This window comes from Perissodus microlepis, chromosome 2 (assembly GCF_051167445.1).
Source record: "Perissodus microlepis isolate ML-2025 ecotype Zambia chromosome 2, ASM5116744v1, whole genome shotgun sequence".
Classification (NCBI taxonomy): Eukaryota; Metazoa; Chordata; class Actinopteri; order Cichliformes; family Cichlidae; genus Perissodus; species Perissodus microlepis.
In genome coordinates, this window is record NC_140462.1 from 3,122,342 (window position 1) to 3,144,204 (window position 21,863).

Here is a 21,863-nt window from a genome sequence, read left to right on the forward strand (position 1 = left end):
CTGCTGTCACCAGCAAGCAAAGAAAATGTAAACATACTAAACTGCTGTTCTTGAATTAGCTGAGACGGCTGTTTGTTTGTTTTTTTAACTTTTTTTTTTCTCAGTGTAACTATAGCTACCAGTAATGGCAGCCATTTTGCTGCTGTTTTATTATCTACCTCATTTCATTAAGTGGGAGATGCTGCTGCATTGTAGAAATGTACTGTTAGCCGTTGTCCTCAGGTTACATATCAAATATATATCGATATACATCAATATAAACATGTATCAAATATCAAACACTGCACTGTAAGGCCCAGTAGTGATTGTGTATCTAGTGAGGTACGCTAGCAGGATGTTGTTAGCACAACATCTACAATCATCTGTGTTTATGGCTAAATTTGATACTTTGTTTAAGCTAAAATACCTAGCTAATCAAACTGCTAGCAGGATAATGTTAGCACGTCTACAATCATCTGTGTTTATGGCTAAATTTGATACTTTTACTTAGTTAAGCTAAACTAGCAAGCTAATCAGACTGCTAGCAAGATAATGTTAGCACGTGTACAATCATCTATGTTTATTGCTCGCTTTAATAATTTTTTTAAACTAATGGGTCAGTTAGTTGGTGTAGGTTTCCTCTACAGGCTAATTTAGATTTTTTATAATTTTTATGACTCCCTGCCCAACAAAGCAAAAAAGAAAATCAGCATTTTGGTATACTCATATGATTGTGTTTCTTATGGCTTTAATACACAACCTAGAACATACTTGAAAATAACAAATCAAATATTTATATGCTATTTTGGCCTGTAACATAAATATGAAGGCTACATTAATCTAATGCTTTCAGTGAAGCTAATTAAAGGATTGTGGTTCAAACAGGAAAAAGAGCTAAAGATGGGGAAAAAAACGATTAATATTGTTTATACTTTCCCAGCGACTGCTTAAAGTAAAATATGCCCATAACCCGAGGCTGTTATACCAGAGCTGTTGACAGTGGTGATTAAGTAGAGCTTTAATGTGGGACATTAACTGAATTTATTTACCATGAATCTCTGCTGTGATTTGCATAGTCAGTTGTGTTTTGACTCCCAGATCAGATGGCTGGAACTGGGTCATCCATGTGCATGAGAAACATGGTTACGTGTATATCTGTGTTGGTATGCAGTCTCTGCCAGCTACAATAAGCACTCCTGTGCTTTTCATAAATCAAGCTGCTGAGAAGAACTGAATCTAAAATGTAATCAGAGTACTGCTGAAGTGTCCCCTTGTTGTTTTCATGTCTCTGCTTACTAGATCGGTGAATGCAGATGCCACATCTGATTCCTTTAAAAACAACATCACTCTGTTCACACGCATCCTGGACAGCCTGCTGGATGGGTATGACAACCGTCTACGGCCTGGTCTTGGGGGTAAGCAGAAGTGCAGACATACAGTTTATAGAATCTAAATGAACAAACGCTGTTACGAAACAGCACGTGTGTCTTTTTTGTTAACGGCTGACGGCTCATTTGAAGTGAGAACACTTCATTTAACATCAGCTTTTCTAGTACTGATAACCTTTGGCAGCAATCCCCTCGAGAATAAACTGACAAACACACTCTGTGCACAAAACATTTAGATTATATAATACTTCCCTCCACTTCCTGGAAAGTAACAGCAGCCAAAGTGGCCACATTTAACCCTGCAGAGAGTTTTACTCTTGCTTGACTTTTTAGGGAAAAACCAAAGTGAGAATATTTGTGTAAAACATAAGGAAATACACTGTATGTGTGGATAATGACACTGTGTAGGTTTGTGCTGTCTTAGTGTTTTGTAGCTGCTCTGCACAGTAGGAAGGTGGCTTGGAATTACATGGTATGGTTACATGTATAAACAGCTGATGTTCTCAGATGAGTAAATTAAAAAGTGTTAAAAATAAAATATTTAGATCAGAATATAAACACTTTTGGTGTATGCTCTGTTGCTGGGGCCATTAAAAAGAGCTTCCTGAGAGCTCCCTTAAATGTTTGATAAATTTTAATTTTTAAAAGCATAACAGGCTTTTGGTATTTTTTGATTCACACTTTCTGCAGAATGCAGCGTTTGGATTTTGTTGTTTGAAGAATCACATCGCCTCACGCAGCTCCACTCGTCATCCTCACATCTCCCGTTATCCTCCATGTTTGGGCATTTCCAGCTGGCCCCTCAGCCCAAAGCTGAGCTCCTCCCTCAGGATTTGGTGCCATTTGAAATTCAAATTCCTGGGGCCATCAGCCCAGCCCAGGAGCCACCATATGTGGAACAGACCTCCTTTAGCTTGGCAGCACTCAGCCTATTCAACTGGCCCTACAGTAATAGTCTTGCCAGCTTATTTACTGTGCAGAAAAAGCCCCAATGTATGAAGAAAGCTCAGGTATCTAGAAAATGCAGAAATATAGAATGTATCTTTGTGTTTTTGATATTTCACAAAAGCTTGATACACCAAAACAGACTGATAGGATCGCGCCAGTAAAAAGCTGATGCTTTTGGACCAACAGCTAGCAGCGAATAAGTGTCTGTGTAACACACAGACTCAGCGATCTGACGTAAAACACTTAAATAAAACATTAGAGCATAAATCAGAAACTTTTGAAGTGTGTTCCTCTACAGGAGCACAAGCCTCGTAACGCTCACAGTGTAGTAGCACACTGTACCCATTAATGTACGGAGGAAACAAACAGCTACAGAAACAACATCAGATGTTTTCCACACGGCAGAAACATTAGATCTGTATGTCTCATCTGTGTGTGTGCGTTGGGGGAACACGTCATGTTAACGCTCCACTGGACTTTGGCTTATGACATATTTATAACAACTGAAAAAGAGCCTCCTCACAGCTGCACGAGCATGCTCACTCATACATACAGTAAACTCAGGGTCAAAGGGTGAGTGTCTTTGATGGTTCTCATGGTCTAAGCATAAGGATTCACAAAGAAAGAGAGAAAAAGGGAAAAGCAGCTTGAATGCCAGTGGATTCAATGTCATCAAACAGTCAGTCATTTATGTAGAGGCTAATTACACATGCAGAGTATAGTATAAAATCTATTTTCTCCCTGTAGCAGTTTAAATGTTTCACTATCCTCCATCATTAAAGATGTTTAGAACAGTTACAACTGTGGACATAACACGGACACAATGCAAATCAACGAATAACTACAGCCTGATAAACCAGGGAGGTACAGGTATGGTATTTTACAGTTTGTAGCAATGATCATATGATAAAGATTGGGAAGATGAACCCACGTTTCCCTTTGTGGGGTTTCAGGGGAGAAGAAAAAAGCAGCTACAATTTCTTTAACCATGAGTGAATAGCTGTGTGGGTTTAGGCTGCGAATGTCTCCAGAATTAACTTAGAGCAAATTTACTTAAAGCAGGCTTTCACGTGCATAACTGTGTATTTTCTCTGATATAGATAATGTAACTAGACTGTGGACTAAATTGTTTTAATCTGACATTTATGTTTCATACTTGTCATCTGTTTCAAGTGCTCTTTTGAAAATGCAGCATTTTTTTCCAGACACTTTCACTGAAGTTGAGCCAGGCTGCAGAAAGTGAACAGAGAGCACACAGTTGCTCCTCATCATCATTAGTGTGACTGTGAGGAAGCTCACTTCTGTTCGTATTCACACTTCTGCCACTAATTTGCTTTTCACCCCCTCCGGAAATTTGTCACCTATCCATGACTTCATGCTCAGCACTATACCTATCAGAGACAGTTACATGTCAACAGGTTTTTATTGTCTAAAATCAAACATTTCTCATTTACTGGGAAGTAACCATAGGCAACAACAAAAAGTCCTTTTGATGTTTGGGACCAGTGTTTTTTTCTGGAGATGACCAGAATTCCAGCGCTCTCAGTCCTGACTGGTGATTAACCGCTCAGCCCCACACATGTTTGATTATAAACCAGTCCATTTCATGTGTGTGTAACATTAACATGTTGTAAGTTGGAAGCTCTTTCACTATTAAATCTCAAAGGATCATCAAGAAAATGTTTGCAACGATAAACCTAATCATGGAAACTTTAAACAAGCTAAAAGTAGCTAAAGCTAAAGGTATCCAGAGCTCAGAGTCATCCACAGGCGAGCGGCCTTGGTATGAGCAATCAAAGCAGCTAAAGGTATCAGGTGTTATCCTTTTATCCTTATTTGCAAAAGATGTAAGTACCTGGGATTTGTCTGGTAATATAAAATATTTTGGATAAGGGTGAGGTATAGGTGCAGGAGCCAAGTTTTGGTTGTTATCTTATGCGTGCCGCTAGGGGTCAACTTTTGTGTTTTTCGGTAAGGTGTGTTTGTGTGAATGTATTTAAGGTAGACACACGTAATTAGCGGCAGGTGTGTTGTTGTTCAGTTTGTGACTGTTGTGCTGTTATGATATGGTGATGGATAAAGAGAGCTGTTGACACAAATGCAACTGATGGAAGAGAAATAAAGATTAAAAACAAATAAGATAAGTACAGCTGGAGTTATTGGACTGTAACAAGTTTAACAAGTTCATGCATACCAGTGGCATCGCGTCACCTGCGCCAAAACGAAAATAATATTTTACATTAAATAAAAGCTGATTTTTGTTTGTACGTGGTGTCAGTTACAGTTCTTAGAAAGAAAAATGGAATCAGTAAAATCAGTTTCAGCAGGACAGAAAAAAAAATCAGAAATCGCAATTTCCAGGAAAACTGTGCATCTAAAGTTATCATTAATGAAAATGAAATGAAAATAGGGGCAAAAACTTGAATTGGAAATTGGATATTGTGTATTCACAAACCTACTAAAATGAAATTAATATACAGGAAATGTTCTAGGTTTTATTCCTTCTTTAAAATTTGACGTTATGACCTGAGATGTTTTGAGTTTGTCATACCTATTCTGAAGAATACTGCTACACAGTAAAAAAGGACTAAAACTAATAAAAACTAAACTGAAACCAAACATTTCCAAACAACAAAGACAAGTAAACCCTTTCTGGAAACAAACTGAAACTGATCCAATCTGAATTAAATAAAAAATATCAAGCTATAAAAATTAATATAATCACGTCTTGCGTCTTCTAATTGGACTCTGATTTTTAAATGATGCCAATGCCAAGGTTTCTACTGCTTTGTGCTAAAATGTCAAAAATGTTTATAACTGCACAGACCAAATACTTCACCAGTATTATTCACTGCAGCTGCAACAGGCGTCGACGTGTGAAGAGGGTTAACTGACCTTCCTTCCTCACCTGTGTGACGGAGTAATCTGGATGAGTTTTTACACAATGCTAATTTATGAGCTACTCCTAAAAAATTAGTGCTTTGTTCATTCAAGTCAAATCTGTTCCCTCTAACAGTCTGTCATTTTGCTGCTTCTCTTCATCTCCATTGAAACTGGAGAGTTAAGTTGACATTTGGATGGTTGCACAGTGGAATGCACAGAGTCTCTAACACAGGCAGGTTGTGTCTTACTGATTAAACATGGTTCAGCAGGCCCATCTGTACCAAATGATTCAGATTATATGAAAAGCACGTGTTTGTGACTGCTGCTGAATAAATGAACTTTAGGTATTGTCCTTGCTCCCTTAAATAAAATATTCTAATGTCCTCGGGCATTAAATGCACTCTTGATATTTTTAAATAGTAAGCACGTATTTCCCCTGAAGACAGTGCTTTTCTAGGTTTGCTACGAAAATGAATAAATAAAAAAGCTAGTTTTTGCTTTTGAATTTGTCCCACTGGTACAATGCAAATGGAGTGCAGCTACCATTTGGTGATGGATTTGGTTTTTACAGACCTGTGTTTGTTTATTCTTGAGGGGCTTTTGATACTGGTTTGTGATTTCTTTTTGTGTGTATGTGAGAATGAGTGTGTGTAGTCATATAGCAAAGATCCTTTACTTTACTTGATTAAATAGTTTTCTGAATCAGACATGATAAATGACATTGGGCCTGCATTTGCATATAAAATGTGCTTAAAATGAAGAGCCAGCTCCATGAAACCAACAAGACAAGAGGCTGTTTTTTCTCATTTTCAAGCACCCTCTGCAATGTACGCCCAATACAAAAACACAATTACAATGAATAATAATAAAACCCTCAAAAAACAAATCCTGATCACTAATGTTAAAGCTGTAGCCTCCCGAAATCCTGAAAAGAGAACAAAGGCTGTCTCCTTTCTGTTGTAAGCTCCGTCAAAGTCCATCTAGAAGTCTTGCTTCTCAGCAGTCATCTTGAAACTCTGCCCCTTATTTGTTCAGTTATTTTGAAGTCAGATATACATGATCTTTCATTTTAGTGGTCACTTGGATATACAGTAAACTACAGCAAAGTTCTTGCACCACGATGTTTGCTGTTGTAAAGTTATCTCTTTTGAGTCCTCCGGTATCTTTTTAAATGTCTTTGATCCTTTGCACCACACAGAACATGTATGGGCTTTATCACTGTTATAAATACAGTGATGACTGTACAAGAATAATTCTCCAGGCTTGATTTTCAGTTCATTTCTTGTGTAATTTGACATACCCCAGCCTCTTCTTGCTGTTTTCTTTTCTTAAGAATGAATGGCTTCTTTACAGCCACCTTTCATTTCTAAGATAAGATTTCCAGTAAACAGCAGATAGATCAGCTGAAGGGACAGATCCATCTCTCAGGTCCTGTGTCTGGTCTTTGCTGGGGTTTTCCCCTGATTTCTTAATGACATGACTTTCAGAAACTGTTCATCAGCTGTGGAAAGGGTTTTAGCCACTTCTCCTTATGTCCAGTTTCCTCAAATTTTTTGATAAACACAGTGCACCCCATACCAGGACATGCCACGTTTTCAGCTAACAGCTCGTTTGGAATCACCTTGGTGGAACAAAAAAATATTGTATTGTCAGTCTGTGTTTTCTTTGGCATTTTACATAGATTCAGCCAAAAAATGGGAACAAATGTGTTAGTGACAGGTTGGTAGTGCCTAAAGACATAAAATAAATTGTATTTTTAGTAGTGCTGTCAGCGTTAACCTCGTTAAAATGACGTTAACACCATAACTACACCAACGCGGCAAATCTCCATTAGTAAGTTAACGCAGATCGCCCCGTGCGAGGGCTGCATGGCGCTAACGCGTTAACAAGCTAACCGCGCTGACACGTTGACACCGTGCAGCCCCTCAGACGGGACAATCTGCGGGAACTCACTAACGGAGATTTGCCGCATCAATTCGGTTATGGTGTTAACGTCATTTTAACGAGATTAACGCTGACAGCACTCATTTTTAGGGAAATTGGTTCTTTGCTAAGTTTTCTGTTATGTGCAGACACAACACAGGTTCATCGCTTAGGTTTTTATGAATGAGTGACTGATAGGTCAAGTGGCTTAACAAACAAAAACTGTCATCTGACAATAGTCAGCTGCAAGGACTGGACTGAAAATGAGTAGAAATAGCAGCCAGTGTCAATGTCATTGGCTCAAGACTAATTAAAAGAATTACCCAAAAGTATCTTCAGAACCAAAATATGGAGAAAAAAGGGATGGCACAAGAACTCTACTGTGTGCCAAAAGCATTAGCTTTAATAGTAAATATCACAACTCGACAAGAGTCTTTGTAAAAAAGAAAGAAAGAATGGATTTACAACAAAGTACAAAGAATAACTACAAAATACTAAACAGTGAAGAAATGCAATGAGACTTCAAGGAAATTCATGGCAAACACTAACCTCCATTAAAGGAAAAACAGCCAGGAACAAAGAAAATGACAACATTATTTTTCCATCATATAAATAGCTAATGAAACCAGCCCTCAGCCCTAATACTATACAGAAATTATTAATCATACATTTGCTCAGATTTAATATAAACATGATAACTGATAGCTTCTTCTGATAGTCAAAAGATTAAGTAAATCACAATGTCAGGTGGCGAAATCAGTTTTCCCAGTCTTTCTGTTCATCTTGTGTCATGGTGGCTCCTGTTAGAATTCTCAATTGTACAATACTTTTAATATTACGTAGCAAGCGAGATGAAACATTCACCCATTACAACACATGACCAGCACACTTGGATTAAACACAGCCATTGAGAGACTCAGTATATTACAGTGCATTAAGCCCTTATGCTAAAATGCACCATTCTCTGTCACAAGAGAAAGTAATACAGGACATTTTTACTGAGGCACAAATGTATTTAAAATTATAAATCAAACAAATGAAGGTCTCTGTGGTAGAGTAAAAAAGAAAGATGAATCTCAGTCTGCCTTATTTACATTCCATAGCCTGGTTTACATGAATAAATGCACCCAGTGGCATGTCTAGCTAAATACATTGAACCTATTACTCCTCAGCCTGCCGCAGCCTCTGATTTACGTTATCTTATAAGCAGGTGAACGGTGGTAATATTTTATATTAAGCCTGTGATTTATAGAGTAGTTTAGCTGCATGAATGTTATCAAAACGCTGACTGGTTTCCACCGATGCTCAAATGTAGGTGGAAGAAAACATGTTTATTAGAAGCCAGGGAGAAACATTTGGCCTTTTTTAACACTTATTACTACTGGAGACAACACATACCTGCAGGGGAATGAAATGTGGGTGACACCCTGATTGGTAATATGTAATTAAAGACAGAACAGTCAAACTGCAAACTACTGACACTGTTATCAACCATTTCTATGATATGTCTCAGAGGGATTGTGGATGGCAGCTCACCTTGCCATGCATGAGAGAGCTTTTCTTAAAGTGAAGTATTTTTTAGGTGGTATGTAAGATGCTTTTCGCTGTGTAGAAGAGAGCGTAGTATGAAACATGGAAGCTTTTTGAATCAACCAAGCACAAGAGATTTATCTTCAGTAAATATTTCAAAGAGCCGGAGTGTAGAGAGAGCGAATGGAGCTGATGCAGCAGCGCTGATGCAGTTGCACATTGTCACTGGAACGGGAAACATGCGAGGCCTTGCTTTTCCATAGCTGTGAACATTTAGGTCAAATTTGAACTTACATGTTGCTTTGATTCAATACATGTAATCTAACAGAGGTTGAGCGAGCATTTCAAAGGTCACGTGTACAGTTATAATAATAATAATACATTTTATTTATGAGCGCCTTTCAAGTCACCCAAGGACACTTTACAATAGGATAAAACACTTAGTAAAACAATGGCAGAATAAGAACAATAAAATAAAAACACAAGATAAAATGAACAAACAGTGGATTCACAGTGAATATGCAGATTTGAACAGATGAGTTTTGAGTTGGGATTTAAACTGGGGGAGAGAACCAATATTTCTTATTTCTGGGGGCAGAGAGCTCCACAGCCTGGGAGCAGAGCAGCTGAAAGCTCTGCTTCCCATGGTGGTGAGGCGGAAGGAAGGTACAGTAAGCTGGATAGAAGAAGAAGAACGAAGTGAACGGGCAGAACAATTGGTGGTTAACAGGTCAGAAAGGTAAGAAGGAGCGAGGTTATGAAGGGCCTTGAAGGTGAGCAGAAGAAGTTTGAAAATTATCCGGAATTTCACAGGGAGCCAGTGAAGTTCCTGAAGAACAGGGGTGATGTGCTGGTAGGAGGGGGTTCTGGTGATAATGCGAGCAGCAGAGTTCTGAACCAGTTGAAGCTTATGGAGGGATTTTTGGGGGAGACCATGCAAAAGAGAATTGCAGTAGTCAATACGGGAGGTAACAAGACTGTGGACAAGAATGGACGTAGACTGGGTGGAAAGAGAAGGAAGCAATCTGTTAATGTTACGTAGATGGAAGTAGGCAGAACGGGCGAGATTATTGATGTGAGATTTATAGGAAAGTGAACTGTCTAGGATGACACCAAGGCTCTTAACCTGAGGAGAAGGGAAAACTGTGGAGTTATCGATGGTGAGTGAGAAATGGTTCGCCTTCAAAAGGTTGGATTTGGTGCCGATAAGGAGGATCTCAGTTTTATCCTCATTGAGCAAACACAGTTGTGTGATAAAGAAGGCACACCTTCTTACAGTTAAAGGTTTTACATATCAGGACATAACAAAAAATCTGAATCAAAAATAAAACAATGTTATTGTCTATTTAACATGAACTAAGCCAACATGCAGAAGCAATGTCTGAAAAACTAAGAACACCTGATTCAAATAATCATTTTCCACATGACCTTATGGGTCTCTCACATCATTGTAGAGGAATTTGGACCTGGATCTTTACAATGCTGCTTCACTTTAGCTCTGCAGGCTGCAGGCTTTTGTTCATCCACAGCTCCTTTAAGGTTTTATCATTTCAAAGCGTTGCAGCATCTGGATTATTTCCTTCTTCAGCCATTCTGCTATAGCTTTGCTGTGTGCTGGGATGATTGTCATGTTGCATGACCCAGTTTGGCCCCGTATTTGACACTAGACTATTTTTCCTTATGGTCGACTCATAAACACAGTGTATGGTGCTGTGCATTATGGACAAACAGCTCCACTTTGGTCTAATCTGTTCAAAGGAGATTGTTCCAGAGGTCGTGTGGTTTGTTCAGATCCATGCTGCCATGTTTGTTTTTGGAGAGAGGAGGCTTTCTACCAGCGGCTCTTCCAAACAAGCCACACTTGTTTAATATTTTCTGATCATGAATTTTAATATATGAACAAATAAACAGTTGCAAGGTTTAATATGTCATGATTGATACTCATTAGAGTTTGCTGAATTTTAAGATCTTATGTCCTGATAGATAAATCTTTGACAGTAGGTGAGGTGATCTTGCACATAATATAGTTCTGTCTGTATGGTAATGATGACAAATAACTTCCTGAAACAACATCACACAAATAGAAATAATAACGACTAAAAGCCACCCCGAGTTTAGCTTAGTAATTGCTTTTAATATGGGATTACAGCAGCAGCAGTATCCATGTAGCTCTGAAAAAGCACTTACTTGATGAAGCTCCGATAAAGTATAAGATCTTTGTGCATATGGCATTATGACTCCAGCCCAGAAATGACTCCACGTATCCCAGCGCTTGCAAATAGAGAGGTAATTACTGATACACTGATAAACTGAGTAGCTATTCCTGAAAATGGAAGAAAAAAGATCAAAACTTTTGTTTAATACTCTGTAAATCACCTCAAGCTTCGAGGATATGTGGCAAACTTTTGAACAGTACTAAAAATGAAAGAAAGTTCAGCGTAAACTCGCTTCTTTTGTGTCTTGATGTCTTTAACAGTTTTTCTCTGATCCAGACAGAGTAACTGAGGTGAAAACAAACATCTATGTTACCAGCTTTGGACCAGTTTCAGACACGGACATGGTGAGTGCAGCGAACGGACGTTTATTCACTCTGCTTACTGTCATTTCTCTCACAGCCTGCTCGTGCTTCAAGAAGAAACAATACTTCTTTTAATTTCACCTTCATTATGTCTTCCCCTCACACAAACAAACACTACAGTACTGAAGTAGGACGAGTAATCCTCACTGTGTCACGATGTCTATTCATCTGACAATTTTCATCTCATAAATTATTGAAAGTCTTCTTGTTATTCAAGTCACTGCTTTGTTTATCCTGGGCTTTCCTGTTTATCATTCTGAAACACGCGCCCACCTTCGCATCATATCATCAGCCTCCCTTCAATTGCTAAAGGCTCATTTTTCCAAGTGATTAATTCATCGATTCAGCAGTTAAGTTCAATGCAATGTTCTCTGAAAAATATGTGAACAACACGCCTCTCGGCCAAACATAAATCAGCACTGACAAAGACACCAAATAATAAATCTTTGAGGCTAAAATTTATTTAAATGTATTTATTTATTTTTAAATCATATGGCAAAAATCCCAGATCCAAATCACCACCCACATCTCATCAGCTAATTGGCCCAGAGGGTGATCTGTCGGCCAAATGATTTCTGATGTCTCCTTTTAAAAACATCTTGAACATAAACAGATGGACAGACAGACAAACAGCTCAAAGGAAAATTTCCTTTGCTTCAGTTTCACTGGCAGAGGCCGTCACTGATGACCTCGCTTGTAACCCAAGGAGGAAGTCACTGCTAAAATCATCCCTTATATTCAGGTTTGGAAACACATTACTTAGTTTAAAATATATTATTTATCTCAGGCTCTGCTGTGAAATATATGCCTTATAAAAAATGAGAAACAGGATGAAATATTCTCATCTGATCTGTCTGCTTTATTCAGATACTCTAGAGAAATTCAGACGATTGCTGAGGTGGCCACATATAAGATTTATATAAGGTCCACCGAAAGGAAGAAAAACAATAAGATGAAAAATAGAAAAAATGAACAGTATTTACTTTAGGGGACTTAGTCACAAAATGAGCAATCTATATTTACTATAAAAATGAAATACAGATAGAGTCAGATAGCATAAGGCTGCCAGCCCAGCATTTGAAGTGCACCTATTATTCTCATTTACATAGTCAAAAAGCAGAAAAAATTGTAAACACAGAGACGTCACATCATAGTTAGTTACTGGGTTTTTCTGACACGTGATAAACCAGAAAATTCAGTTTGTTATTTGCCTAATAAATAACAGTTTCTAAAATATTTATATTTTATTGTGTTTTATTTATCACAGGTGGAATAATAAATATATATAACTGTCTAAGAGTTGGACTCCAACTGTTTGGAGACAGGTTGTCTCTCCCCAGGAGACCTGTGCAATTACTTTGCAATTAAAAGTGGTCACAGACAGGCACGTGTTGCACAAATAACCTCTGAGTGACCAGTCTGTTGCCTCAACTACTTGAAATCAGTCTTTGACAACAAAAGAATTCACCAGGCAACCACAAATGTTTCCTAGTTGCAAGGTAGTTGTCCTATTTTTGCTCTAGTGTGATTGAGCCACGATCACTAAGTAAGACAACCTAGTTCACTTGCCTACTGTGACCATTAAAGGCTTTTATTATGTCGAAATGTAGAAATAAAATTGACATGAAGAAAAAAATCATACTGGGTGCCATTGAGACATCATCCAGAAATGGAAATTCAGCTGATGTCACTGAGAGCCAGGGGGGGAAATGTATGAAACTGAGTATTTTTGATCAGTCTAAAGTCTGAGCTTTTTTCCTTACTGGCATTACAAACAATGACCTCATCATTTTTAAACTTCAGCCATGTTTGGTACGAGAATTATCTTCATATCTTATTTAAAAAGGTTTTTAAAAAGGAAAACAACCAAAAAAAGCTCTTATTTTGTAAACCAGCTCCATTTTAGCTCCCAGCAAAAAGGAGTAACATTGTATTCTTGTCATGGATTAATGCATAGTGCTTACTTTAGGACATCACAGTGGTATATGTAGGAGTTACCCAAAATAAACATCAAAATGAAGGACCAGGCTTCCCAGTCTGATGTTGAGGTGGATGAATGCGTTTTTAATAATTTAGAAGGATGCAGAATGTTTTAGAAGAGAGCTCAAAGAAAACATTTACAGTTAGCCTAAACCTATGTGTCGTAAGAACCACAGCTTACTGACCTCATTTATGCTCCGTCTTTCAACAACCACACTGTTCACGTTCAGACATTTTTTAATGACTTTTGCTAAACTTTACTAAATGAGACCTGAACTGAAATACTAAAGCAGGCCCTCTCAGAGTCCGAGCTGCTATACCATAAAATCCACAGTTTCAATGTCCCGACATCTAAATGTCACAGGCTTTGCAACTATAACGAGTAAAAAGGAAAAAAAAAGTATCTCTTTCTGCTTCTCACCCTCACTTGCTGTGTGTGAATCACACAGACACGAACATTCACACGTATACACATTTCACGGTGCACTGATTTCTGCCCTTAATCCTTGCTGTGTGGTGTCTTTTGACAACACAGTATTGCAGGTTAAGGGGGTCATGTTGGCCTCAGAGTCAGCTTAGGAAAACAGCAACTGAGTAAGCTGTGAAGGAACAGGGCGAGTGTGGGTCTCACCTTCATGGAGACTCGCTACTTGGAAACAGGGAAAGGTTAACTTAAGTTAGTTGTGATGAACTGCCCATCAGTGTGCAGTTTAGCATTTTTTGAGCCTTGTTTTAATACATGGGGAACCTAAGTCATAAGAGAAGTAATAATATAGTGAGATTAATTCATGAACGTATCTCATCTTTCCTCAGGAGTACACCATAGATGTTTTCTTCCGGCAAAGCTGGAAGGACGAGAGGTTGAAATTCCATGGACCAATGAATATTTTGCCCCTGAACAACCTGATGGCGAGTAAGATTTGGACCCCGGACACCTTCTTTCACAATGGGAAAAAGTCTGTGGCACATAACATGACCATGCCTAATAAACTGCTGAGGATCAAAGATGACGGGACTCTGCTGTACACCATGAGGTAACTCAAGGCACAGAAGCAAAAAGACAGAAACAGTGAGAATCGCGTGGATAATATACGTTTGCTGTCTAACTGAGGGTTACTTAGAAACACTGATTACAGCTATAAGGCAAACAGGAAGCTCTTGCTAGCAATGTGTTAGCTTATGTTTACACGTAATGTCACATCATCACTGGAACCTGAAAGACTAAACGAGGCATTTCTCTGCTGCCCAGCACTGCATTTAAATACACGTCTTTAACCCTGCCATACAAGCTCAACAGCCAGAGCCGCTTCCAGTCGATCCATCCTTCTCCAGAGTCAGTTCAGACTGGCTCAGGTTGGATTTGGAGAAGTAAGTCAAAAAAATGATGATGGAAATAGACTTAGATGTGGATTGTTGATATTTTTCACCATAGCCATAGAAACTCGACTCCAGTCACCCTGAAACTAACAACAACTGGGCCATTGTTAAATGGCTAAGTAATGTTAGCGCCTCCTCTTCCCGCACAAAAACACAGATAACTACATGTTTGAGACATGAACCCAGGAACTCTCAAAGCCAGGCTGCTGGATACAGCTTCATATTTGCCTAAGAGACATGAGAGTCCACAAACTTTCCTAAAATAGAGAGAAAGAAAAAGAGAAATGACGTGGATGGAACGCTTTTCTTGCTAAAGCAAGCGTGAATACAGCAGCAACACAGAATCCCATTTGTTCACATGTATTTTTTATGCCTCCTGTTTCTCGCATTCATTGCTATGCTTGAATGCTATTTCAAAAAAGTCAATGGAAACATAAATTTTTGTAATAATATTAATTATAATAAATTGCTTAACAAATTTAGACCACTTGTCAGAAAAACAAAAATGACTGAGTTCATTGCAGGAGATTCATGTTTTTATACCTAAATTTGTGCCGGCACACTGGACTCTGAGAAGTGACATTCAAACAGTAAAAGTAATTTTTCTATTTAGAAACACAAACATCTGTAATTTGGCATCTCAGTAAAAACTAAAAATGTGCTTTACTATTTTTTCTGCTTTTTTGAAAAATAGCCAAGTTGAAGATTCATGGATAACAATAAGAATTACAGCTCAGCACTGAAAACATTATTTTGTTTAAACGGCCTGTCCTGGTGGATGAACCGTTATACATTTAAAAAATGATTTTTGTAATTACCAGTATTGTTAATTTCGGCAGCTGTGGCATGAACCTTACATTGGCTGCTGGTCTGATACATTTGTAAGCACTGTGTATTTTTGCAGTGGTTGGATATTGTCTTAAACAGCACACAGCTATGCGGTTTCTTAGCACAGAGCTAACCTACAGCGTCACCATCTCTGCTGGTCTCTGCAGCACCTCGTTTGTTTTGCTCCGCTGATTACAGTTAAGATGATTATTTTTGTTTCAAGGCATTACAGATGGGAAGTGTCTTGAATAGTGCATGAGGCTTGTGAGTTTATTTTTCTTTCTATCTCTGCTGTATACTTTTCATGCATTTGCAAAGTCTCCTCCATTTTCTGTGAATTGGATGCAGGTTAACTGTGCATGCAGAGTGCCCAATGCATCTGGAGGATTTCCCCATGGACTCTCATTCCTGTCCACTAAAATTTGGCAGCTGTGAGTAACTCTGATGATGATAGTGCCTGAGGGAACTCAAAAGTAAAATGCTGCTTTGTTTCTTTTTTTGTTTTTTCTTTCCTTCCTTCTTCTCACTGGTCCTTTGGCGAGAGAGGAGCCTCAGGAACAAGTGAAGCTAGAATGCATGGCTCAGTTTTTTGGCAGTGGCACAAACAACACTACGGATAGAGGACTAATTGGAAAAGTCCCTGGGAAAAATGGGGAAACCAATGCTAAGCTCATCCAAATATTTTTGTTGGGTATTTAATTCTGCTAATGCTTCTTCACATTTGGATGGAATTTTTTGCTTTAAGCTGTTTCAAGATGTTGCTTTAAAAGCAATAATTATCCTAACTCAGTGGGTCATGTCTGAAATGCCTTGATGTCCTGTCTTCTTTATGTGGTGATCTACAGTATTTCACATTTCACGTTACTGTGCAGCATGACTGACAGAATATTTCAATTACTGAATGTACTGAAGTAAAAATGTTCCCCAGTTTCATTAGACATTCTCAGGTCAGCAGACACACTCTCATATCCCATATTCAGTAAATTCTGTTGCTGACTGAAAAGGGCAAATGTCACTATGTATTGATATCTTGTTGGTGTTACACAAGTGACATCATAAAGCAGTGAGGGGCTTTGTTTCTCTCAGCAGTATCATTTAAACACTGTAAAAGGTGGCTTTTCATTTGGATTTTAGAAAAATGTATCAGTTTACCTCCAATGGGTCTACCCTCTTCCTCTTTTTAGATGCCTACACAATCTCAGAGGTGACTTATGCTTGGACTCGCAATGCTTCCGAGTCTGTTGTAGTGGAAGGGGAAAGCTCTCGGCTGAACCAGTACGACCTGCTTGGGCAAACGGTCGGACAAGAAACCATCAAATCGAGTACAGGTAAGAGTCTGTCGAAGCCTGTTGGGAATCAAATCCACCTCTTGATCCTTTTTTCTTCTCCTCGCTGACTTCATCCACAGACATTTTCAGACGTTTTCAAATACTAGAGAATAATGAACATTTGCCAGATTGGTTCCAGCGAGTATTTCTATTACACCCTTTGGTGACTAAACACGGCAATAATCTGAAGCCGTAAGAATCTGTTGTATGCCTTCCACTGCATCCACTTTGTGGAGTCAGCAACCTGAATATCTTTCTCACTTTCAGTGCGTTTTAGTGTGAAAATCAAACTGAACTGTGATTTTGTGCTTGTTTGGGAGGATGTTGAGATTGTCCACCTCCTACATGTTGCAGGAGGAGGCCGTAAGCCCGCTGTGGCACGCTTTGCTAAGTTTTGTCTTTATATTACTCACTTTATTTGGCTTGGAAAATGCAGAGACATCTTTGCTCTGGCTTTTGCGTGGAAATCATTTGACAAAACAGGAGTTTGGCATTTTCTACTGCACTGGTCTATATTTTGTTATTGTGTGTTTATCCTGGTTTGAAGACCCAAAAGCTGCATGGCAGGTGAGCTGTTGCAGTGACGAGCCTTTTTACTCGTTTGGAGAACAAAGACTGGCCGTTTATTTGGGTGGATTTTTTGCATTTACCAGTAAAAAATAAGACATGCTGATGCATTACTAGAAGCAACAACTAACACGCATCTGCTTTAGCGGTCAGAGACATAACAGAGATGCTCTAGGAGAGAAGAACAACTTCTGTCTCTCAGATGTCCTTTGGTATGTTAGCATAAAAACACACAGAAACTGAAGTGTCTGACTAGAGGGGAGAGGTGCATTAAAGTCTAAAAAAGATCTAAAATCTACATAAAAATGAGTAGCTTGCTTACTAGGTTTTATAAGGAGGCTTTTGACTCATCACGACTCATCCCTGCAGGTTATAGATTTCAACACACCTGAATCACATGATTAGTTCATTACCAGGCTTCTGGAGAACTCCAAGACATGTTGAGAAGGTAATTTATCCATTTAAATCAGCTGTGATGGATCAAGGACACATCTAAAACCTGCAGGGACCCCGGCCCTCATGGACTGGGATTGGGGACCCCTGATCTAGAGCAACAGTCATATTTTACAAATCCCTCGCACAAATCCTTGAAACATCAGCACTGAGTAGCAAACACATGGCTGATCATCAACATCAATATTTACTACGAGGGTGACTTGAACTGAAATCTCAGACTGAGCTGCTATTTGTGGCACCTCTGGAGAAATGTTATGCTTGCTGTTTGTTGTCTTTGCACAGCTGCCATTATGGGCCGACACAGAGGAGCAGACACACTCTTATACATGACAAGATCTTATCTTAACCAGCCATCATTCACTTAAGGAATCACAAGTTAGAACTTGTGATCCACTAGGCTGTAAAACATGTTATAGAAACAGTGAATCGGATGTTAATTTCACTGAATGGATCAGGATTTTCCTCCCATCTCCTATCTGGAGATTTGCAGAGATGGAACACGCCACATATGGCTCCTCCACAGGAAATGGAAGAAGAAGGCTCAAGTTCATAAGTTCATCATCAAAGTAGACTGTAGTGGACTATTTCATTTTTAATCTATTTAGTTGTGTTGTTGTACTTTGAGATGATTTCCGATGAAATTTTTAAGTCGCCACACCTGACTGAATGATTCTTTCTAAAAAGGGGATTTAGATCCTGCATTAAAATAACAGTTCATGTCTTGCATTGTTAGGTTTGATTGCATCCCTTATGTCCACAACAGGAAAACTAAAACTAAAAATAAGCAAAATATAAAATATATTCTAAATGAGTTGTTCTGTGTTTTAGTTATGAACCTACTTGGATAAAGTTCTTGCTTATTTTATAAATACATTCACTAATGTATGCTTGTCTGCTCTAATGTTATTGGCTTTGCCATGATGCTTGCATACTATATCATTTATACAGGGTATACGGCTAACTAGCTTAACATTACTACTGTATTTAAAAGACAGACCTGGAGTTTTTCGAAAACAAGCAAGGGGTAAGAGCTGTGCTTGTAAAAACTCAGTTGCTGATATCAGGTCTTATTTTTAGAAGTATGTTGCTGATTTTGTGGTTATGGTCCCATTTATCATTAAATAGATGGTAAACCTTTGTTTAACATCTATTTATATATAAACTTCCAAGGACAAGAAGTATTTCATACTACATCATTCTGTATGGTTTTAGGTTGTAAAAAAAATATTTTTCAGTTGGTCTGAGAGGTGTGTTCAGGTGAGTTAGGGTGGACACTGACCAATCAGGAATAAACTTTCCCCATCTGTACGAATCAACTGACTACCCCCCAAAATGCTCATCAAAACATAAATGGAGCAAAGAGCCCTTATATTCAAATTTCACGACTGATATTGGTGATTTTAAAAAACTGATATATTGGCCAATTTTTTCTTCTTTCGGACACGCAACTATGCATCATCCACACACGTAACATGCTTGAAGTGTGTTTTTGTAAATTCTGAAAACAGTTCTCTTGTTACACTCTCTATTTTTCTTTGATTATATGTAGAATACAAGGAGTAAATAGATGTTTTTCATTCAGGTCTTCAAGTTTGAGCTGGGTTTTTAAAGCACAGGGAAACGTGGCAGCAACGAACATGTTGTCTTGAAGCTTTGCTGGCTACACACAGAAATAGAAATATGCTCTATCCAAGGTAATCGGTTGTCAAGTTACAATATTTCAAAAAAGTGTTCTAACAAGCATATCGTTGACAAAGTTCAGAAAAAAAAACAAATCCGTACAAAAAAAAAAGTAAGAGATAATGAGGATTAAAAATAGAAGCAATACACTTCTACATACGCCAACACAGATGCCAAGAAACAAGATCGAACTTGTGTGTGTGAAGATGAAAGCGACACCATCACTGTCCAAGATGTAGGAAACACAAAGCTGGTTGTAAGATGGGGTAACTAAACATGCCGCAAGTCAGAATTTAAATACCGAGGCAGTGTGAGGCTACCAGGCTTCTTCTAAAAGGATGAGAGGGTGATGGCAGCTGTTTTCCTTCAAACGCTGGAAGCACAGAAATCTGACTTTGCGATGGCAGATGATGTGATATTGGTGATAAGCAAATCAGCCATAAAGGGTATTTAATGCACTGTAAGTTAGTGAGACAAATGATATGTTCTTGTCTTGGTTTTGTGAGGATTGTGTTCACATAAAGACAAGAAAAATGTATCTTATATTTCTTTTTATAACCTTATTATATTATTTTTTTTAACATTACATTTGATTCTATCATAAACTATAATGCAAAATGAAAATGGAAATTATTTGGGGAAAATGGCCCCCTGTTGGTAAAGCTGCCTGCTGTAGCAATACCGTGTAGCAGAATGAAATTCACAGCATAGTGATAAATAACATGCAGGAACCATTGCAAGTAATCCCCCAAGAGTTATTAATTTAGAAATAAATACCCCCCAGGGTGCGTACAAACGGAGCAGAACCAAAGCAGGTGGAGGCTGGGTGGAGTGGAGCAGCAGTAACATCGACAAGCATAAATAGGGCGCCTGATCGGTGCAGTGAGATGTGATGGGGTGGATGTGGTTGGTTAGTTGTTGTAGCAGAGTGGGAGCACTGTGGTATGAGAAGTTAACGCAGTGCTGTTTATCACAGAATAAACAGCTGCAGTCATGTAATAATAACAACAACAATAATGATAAAAATAATGACGACGTCAGGGGTAAGAATGAGTGAAGCAGAGCCTGGAGGATGACAAAACAGACCTGACAGATGAACCAACTTCAGCGGACACACAATTTATTATGGTGCATGTTGTCATGGTGACAATGGATGTTGCCATGGTCGCATGAGCGCAAACTAATCAAAAAGTACCTATATAGCACTATTCCAAACACAAGTCACAAAGGGCTTAACAAGCAACGTTTAAAGAAGAGTGAGAAAAGTATAATAAAAGTAAAAAAATAGATGCTTAACAAGTGATGGACTGGCTTTATTATAGCATCTTCTCGTCTTACTGACCGATTTCTTTTCACTGTTTTATAAATTATACATAATTTTACTTTTAAAGTTAGTCCTATCTGGTACTAATTTTATTTATATAATGGTGGCTACAATTTTATAATTTTTAGTAGTGTACAGTGGCAGTAGTATTACAGTGGCATAAATGTAAAAAGTGAAATAACATACTGGGTTATTATAAGAAACATTGGGAACCACAAGTTTGCTGTCAAATTTAATGTTGCATAGTTACAGAGGCATGTCCACTGACATGATAGAAAAGTCTTGATTAGCCTTAAAAGCTACTTTACACCTAAAATAATAAGTTTACCCAACCAATTAGAATTGCTGAATGTACTTTCTACAGCATTTAGCAGAGCAGCATCTGTGGTGTAGGTCAAGTAAATTGTAGAGGATAAGAGATCTGAAAGCATCCAATATACTCGCTGTCGCTGAGTGACAGCACTGATCTAATTTTAGTAATACTACTTCTGAGGAAAACCTGACAGAAGAAACCTTTCTGGATATGCAGCTTTTGCAAGATGATGATAGAAGTCACGGTGATTATAGTGGTGAGAATGGGAAAGTAGGCTGTAATTGCTGGAAGACTGACGTCGTCGTCCCCCCCACCATCTTTTAAATCTGTATTGTTTGTACATGGACTGATTGATTCTGGCTATTTAAAGATAAAGTATTGTCAGTTTGGATTAATCAGTTTAAAGAACGCTGAAACTTCCTTTGAAAATGTATCAGCCCTAGCAGGGGCTAAATTAGCTAAAAAGGGGGAAAAGCACTGTTGAACCTCTCAGGGAAGAAAGTGAGATCAGAGTGGAAATGTGAATAATGCCTGGGATGGATTATCACAAATGTAAAGAATGAGTTACATTTGATGATCATGCAAGAGTTTGAGAAATTTGCTCCTGTGGAGGATACTGACCTGAGGGTTATCGCCTGCAGACTTTGAAGGTACACTTAAGGAAAGAGTGGGTGGTTTACAAAGCTTTGCTGTGGAGTTGGATGTCTTTTGTATGAGCCTGAGCGTGGAGAGTGAGTCCCTCTTTTCTCACAAGATGTTCTACTTTTTTCATTTCTGGAAC

General features: G+C 38.4%; 1 protein-coding gene across 3 annotated transcripts in view; it reads left to right on the forward strand.

Moving 5' to 3' along the window:
• gabra2b (gamma-aminobutyric acid type A receptor subunit alpha2b) overlaps nucleotides 1–21,863 on the forward strand; it is a 37,051-nt gene that overhangs the window by 3,117 nt on the left and 12,071 nt on the right. For 2 of the 3 annotated variants that reach the window (XM_084940388.1, XM_084940385.1), the window contains exons 3-7: nucleotides 1,279–1,394; nucleotides 11,144–11,211; nucleotides 14,023–14,243; nucleotides 15,763–15,845; nucleotides 16,599–16,742. In XM_084940388.1, coding sequence (XP_084796514.1) covers nucleotides 1,279–1,394; nucleotides 11,144–11,211; nucleotides 14,023–14,243; nucleotides 15,763–15,845; nucleotides 16,599–16,742 — 632 coding nt within the window. Of the gene's footprint in view, nucleotides 1–1,278; nucleotides 1,395–11,127; nucleotides 11,212–14,022; nucleotides 14,244–15,762; nucleotides 15,846–16,598; nucleotides 16,743–21,863 lie in introns of those variants that run through there. The other variant, XM_084940392.1, reaches the window with a different exon arrangement.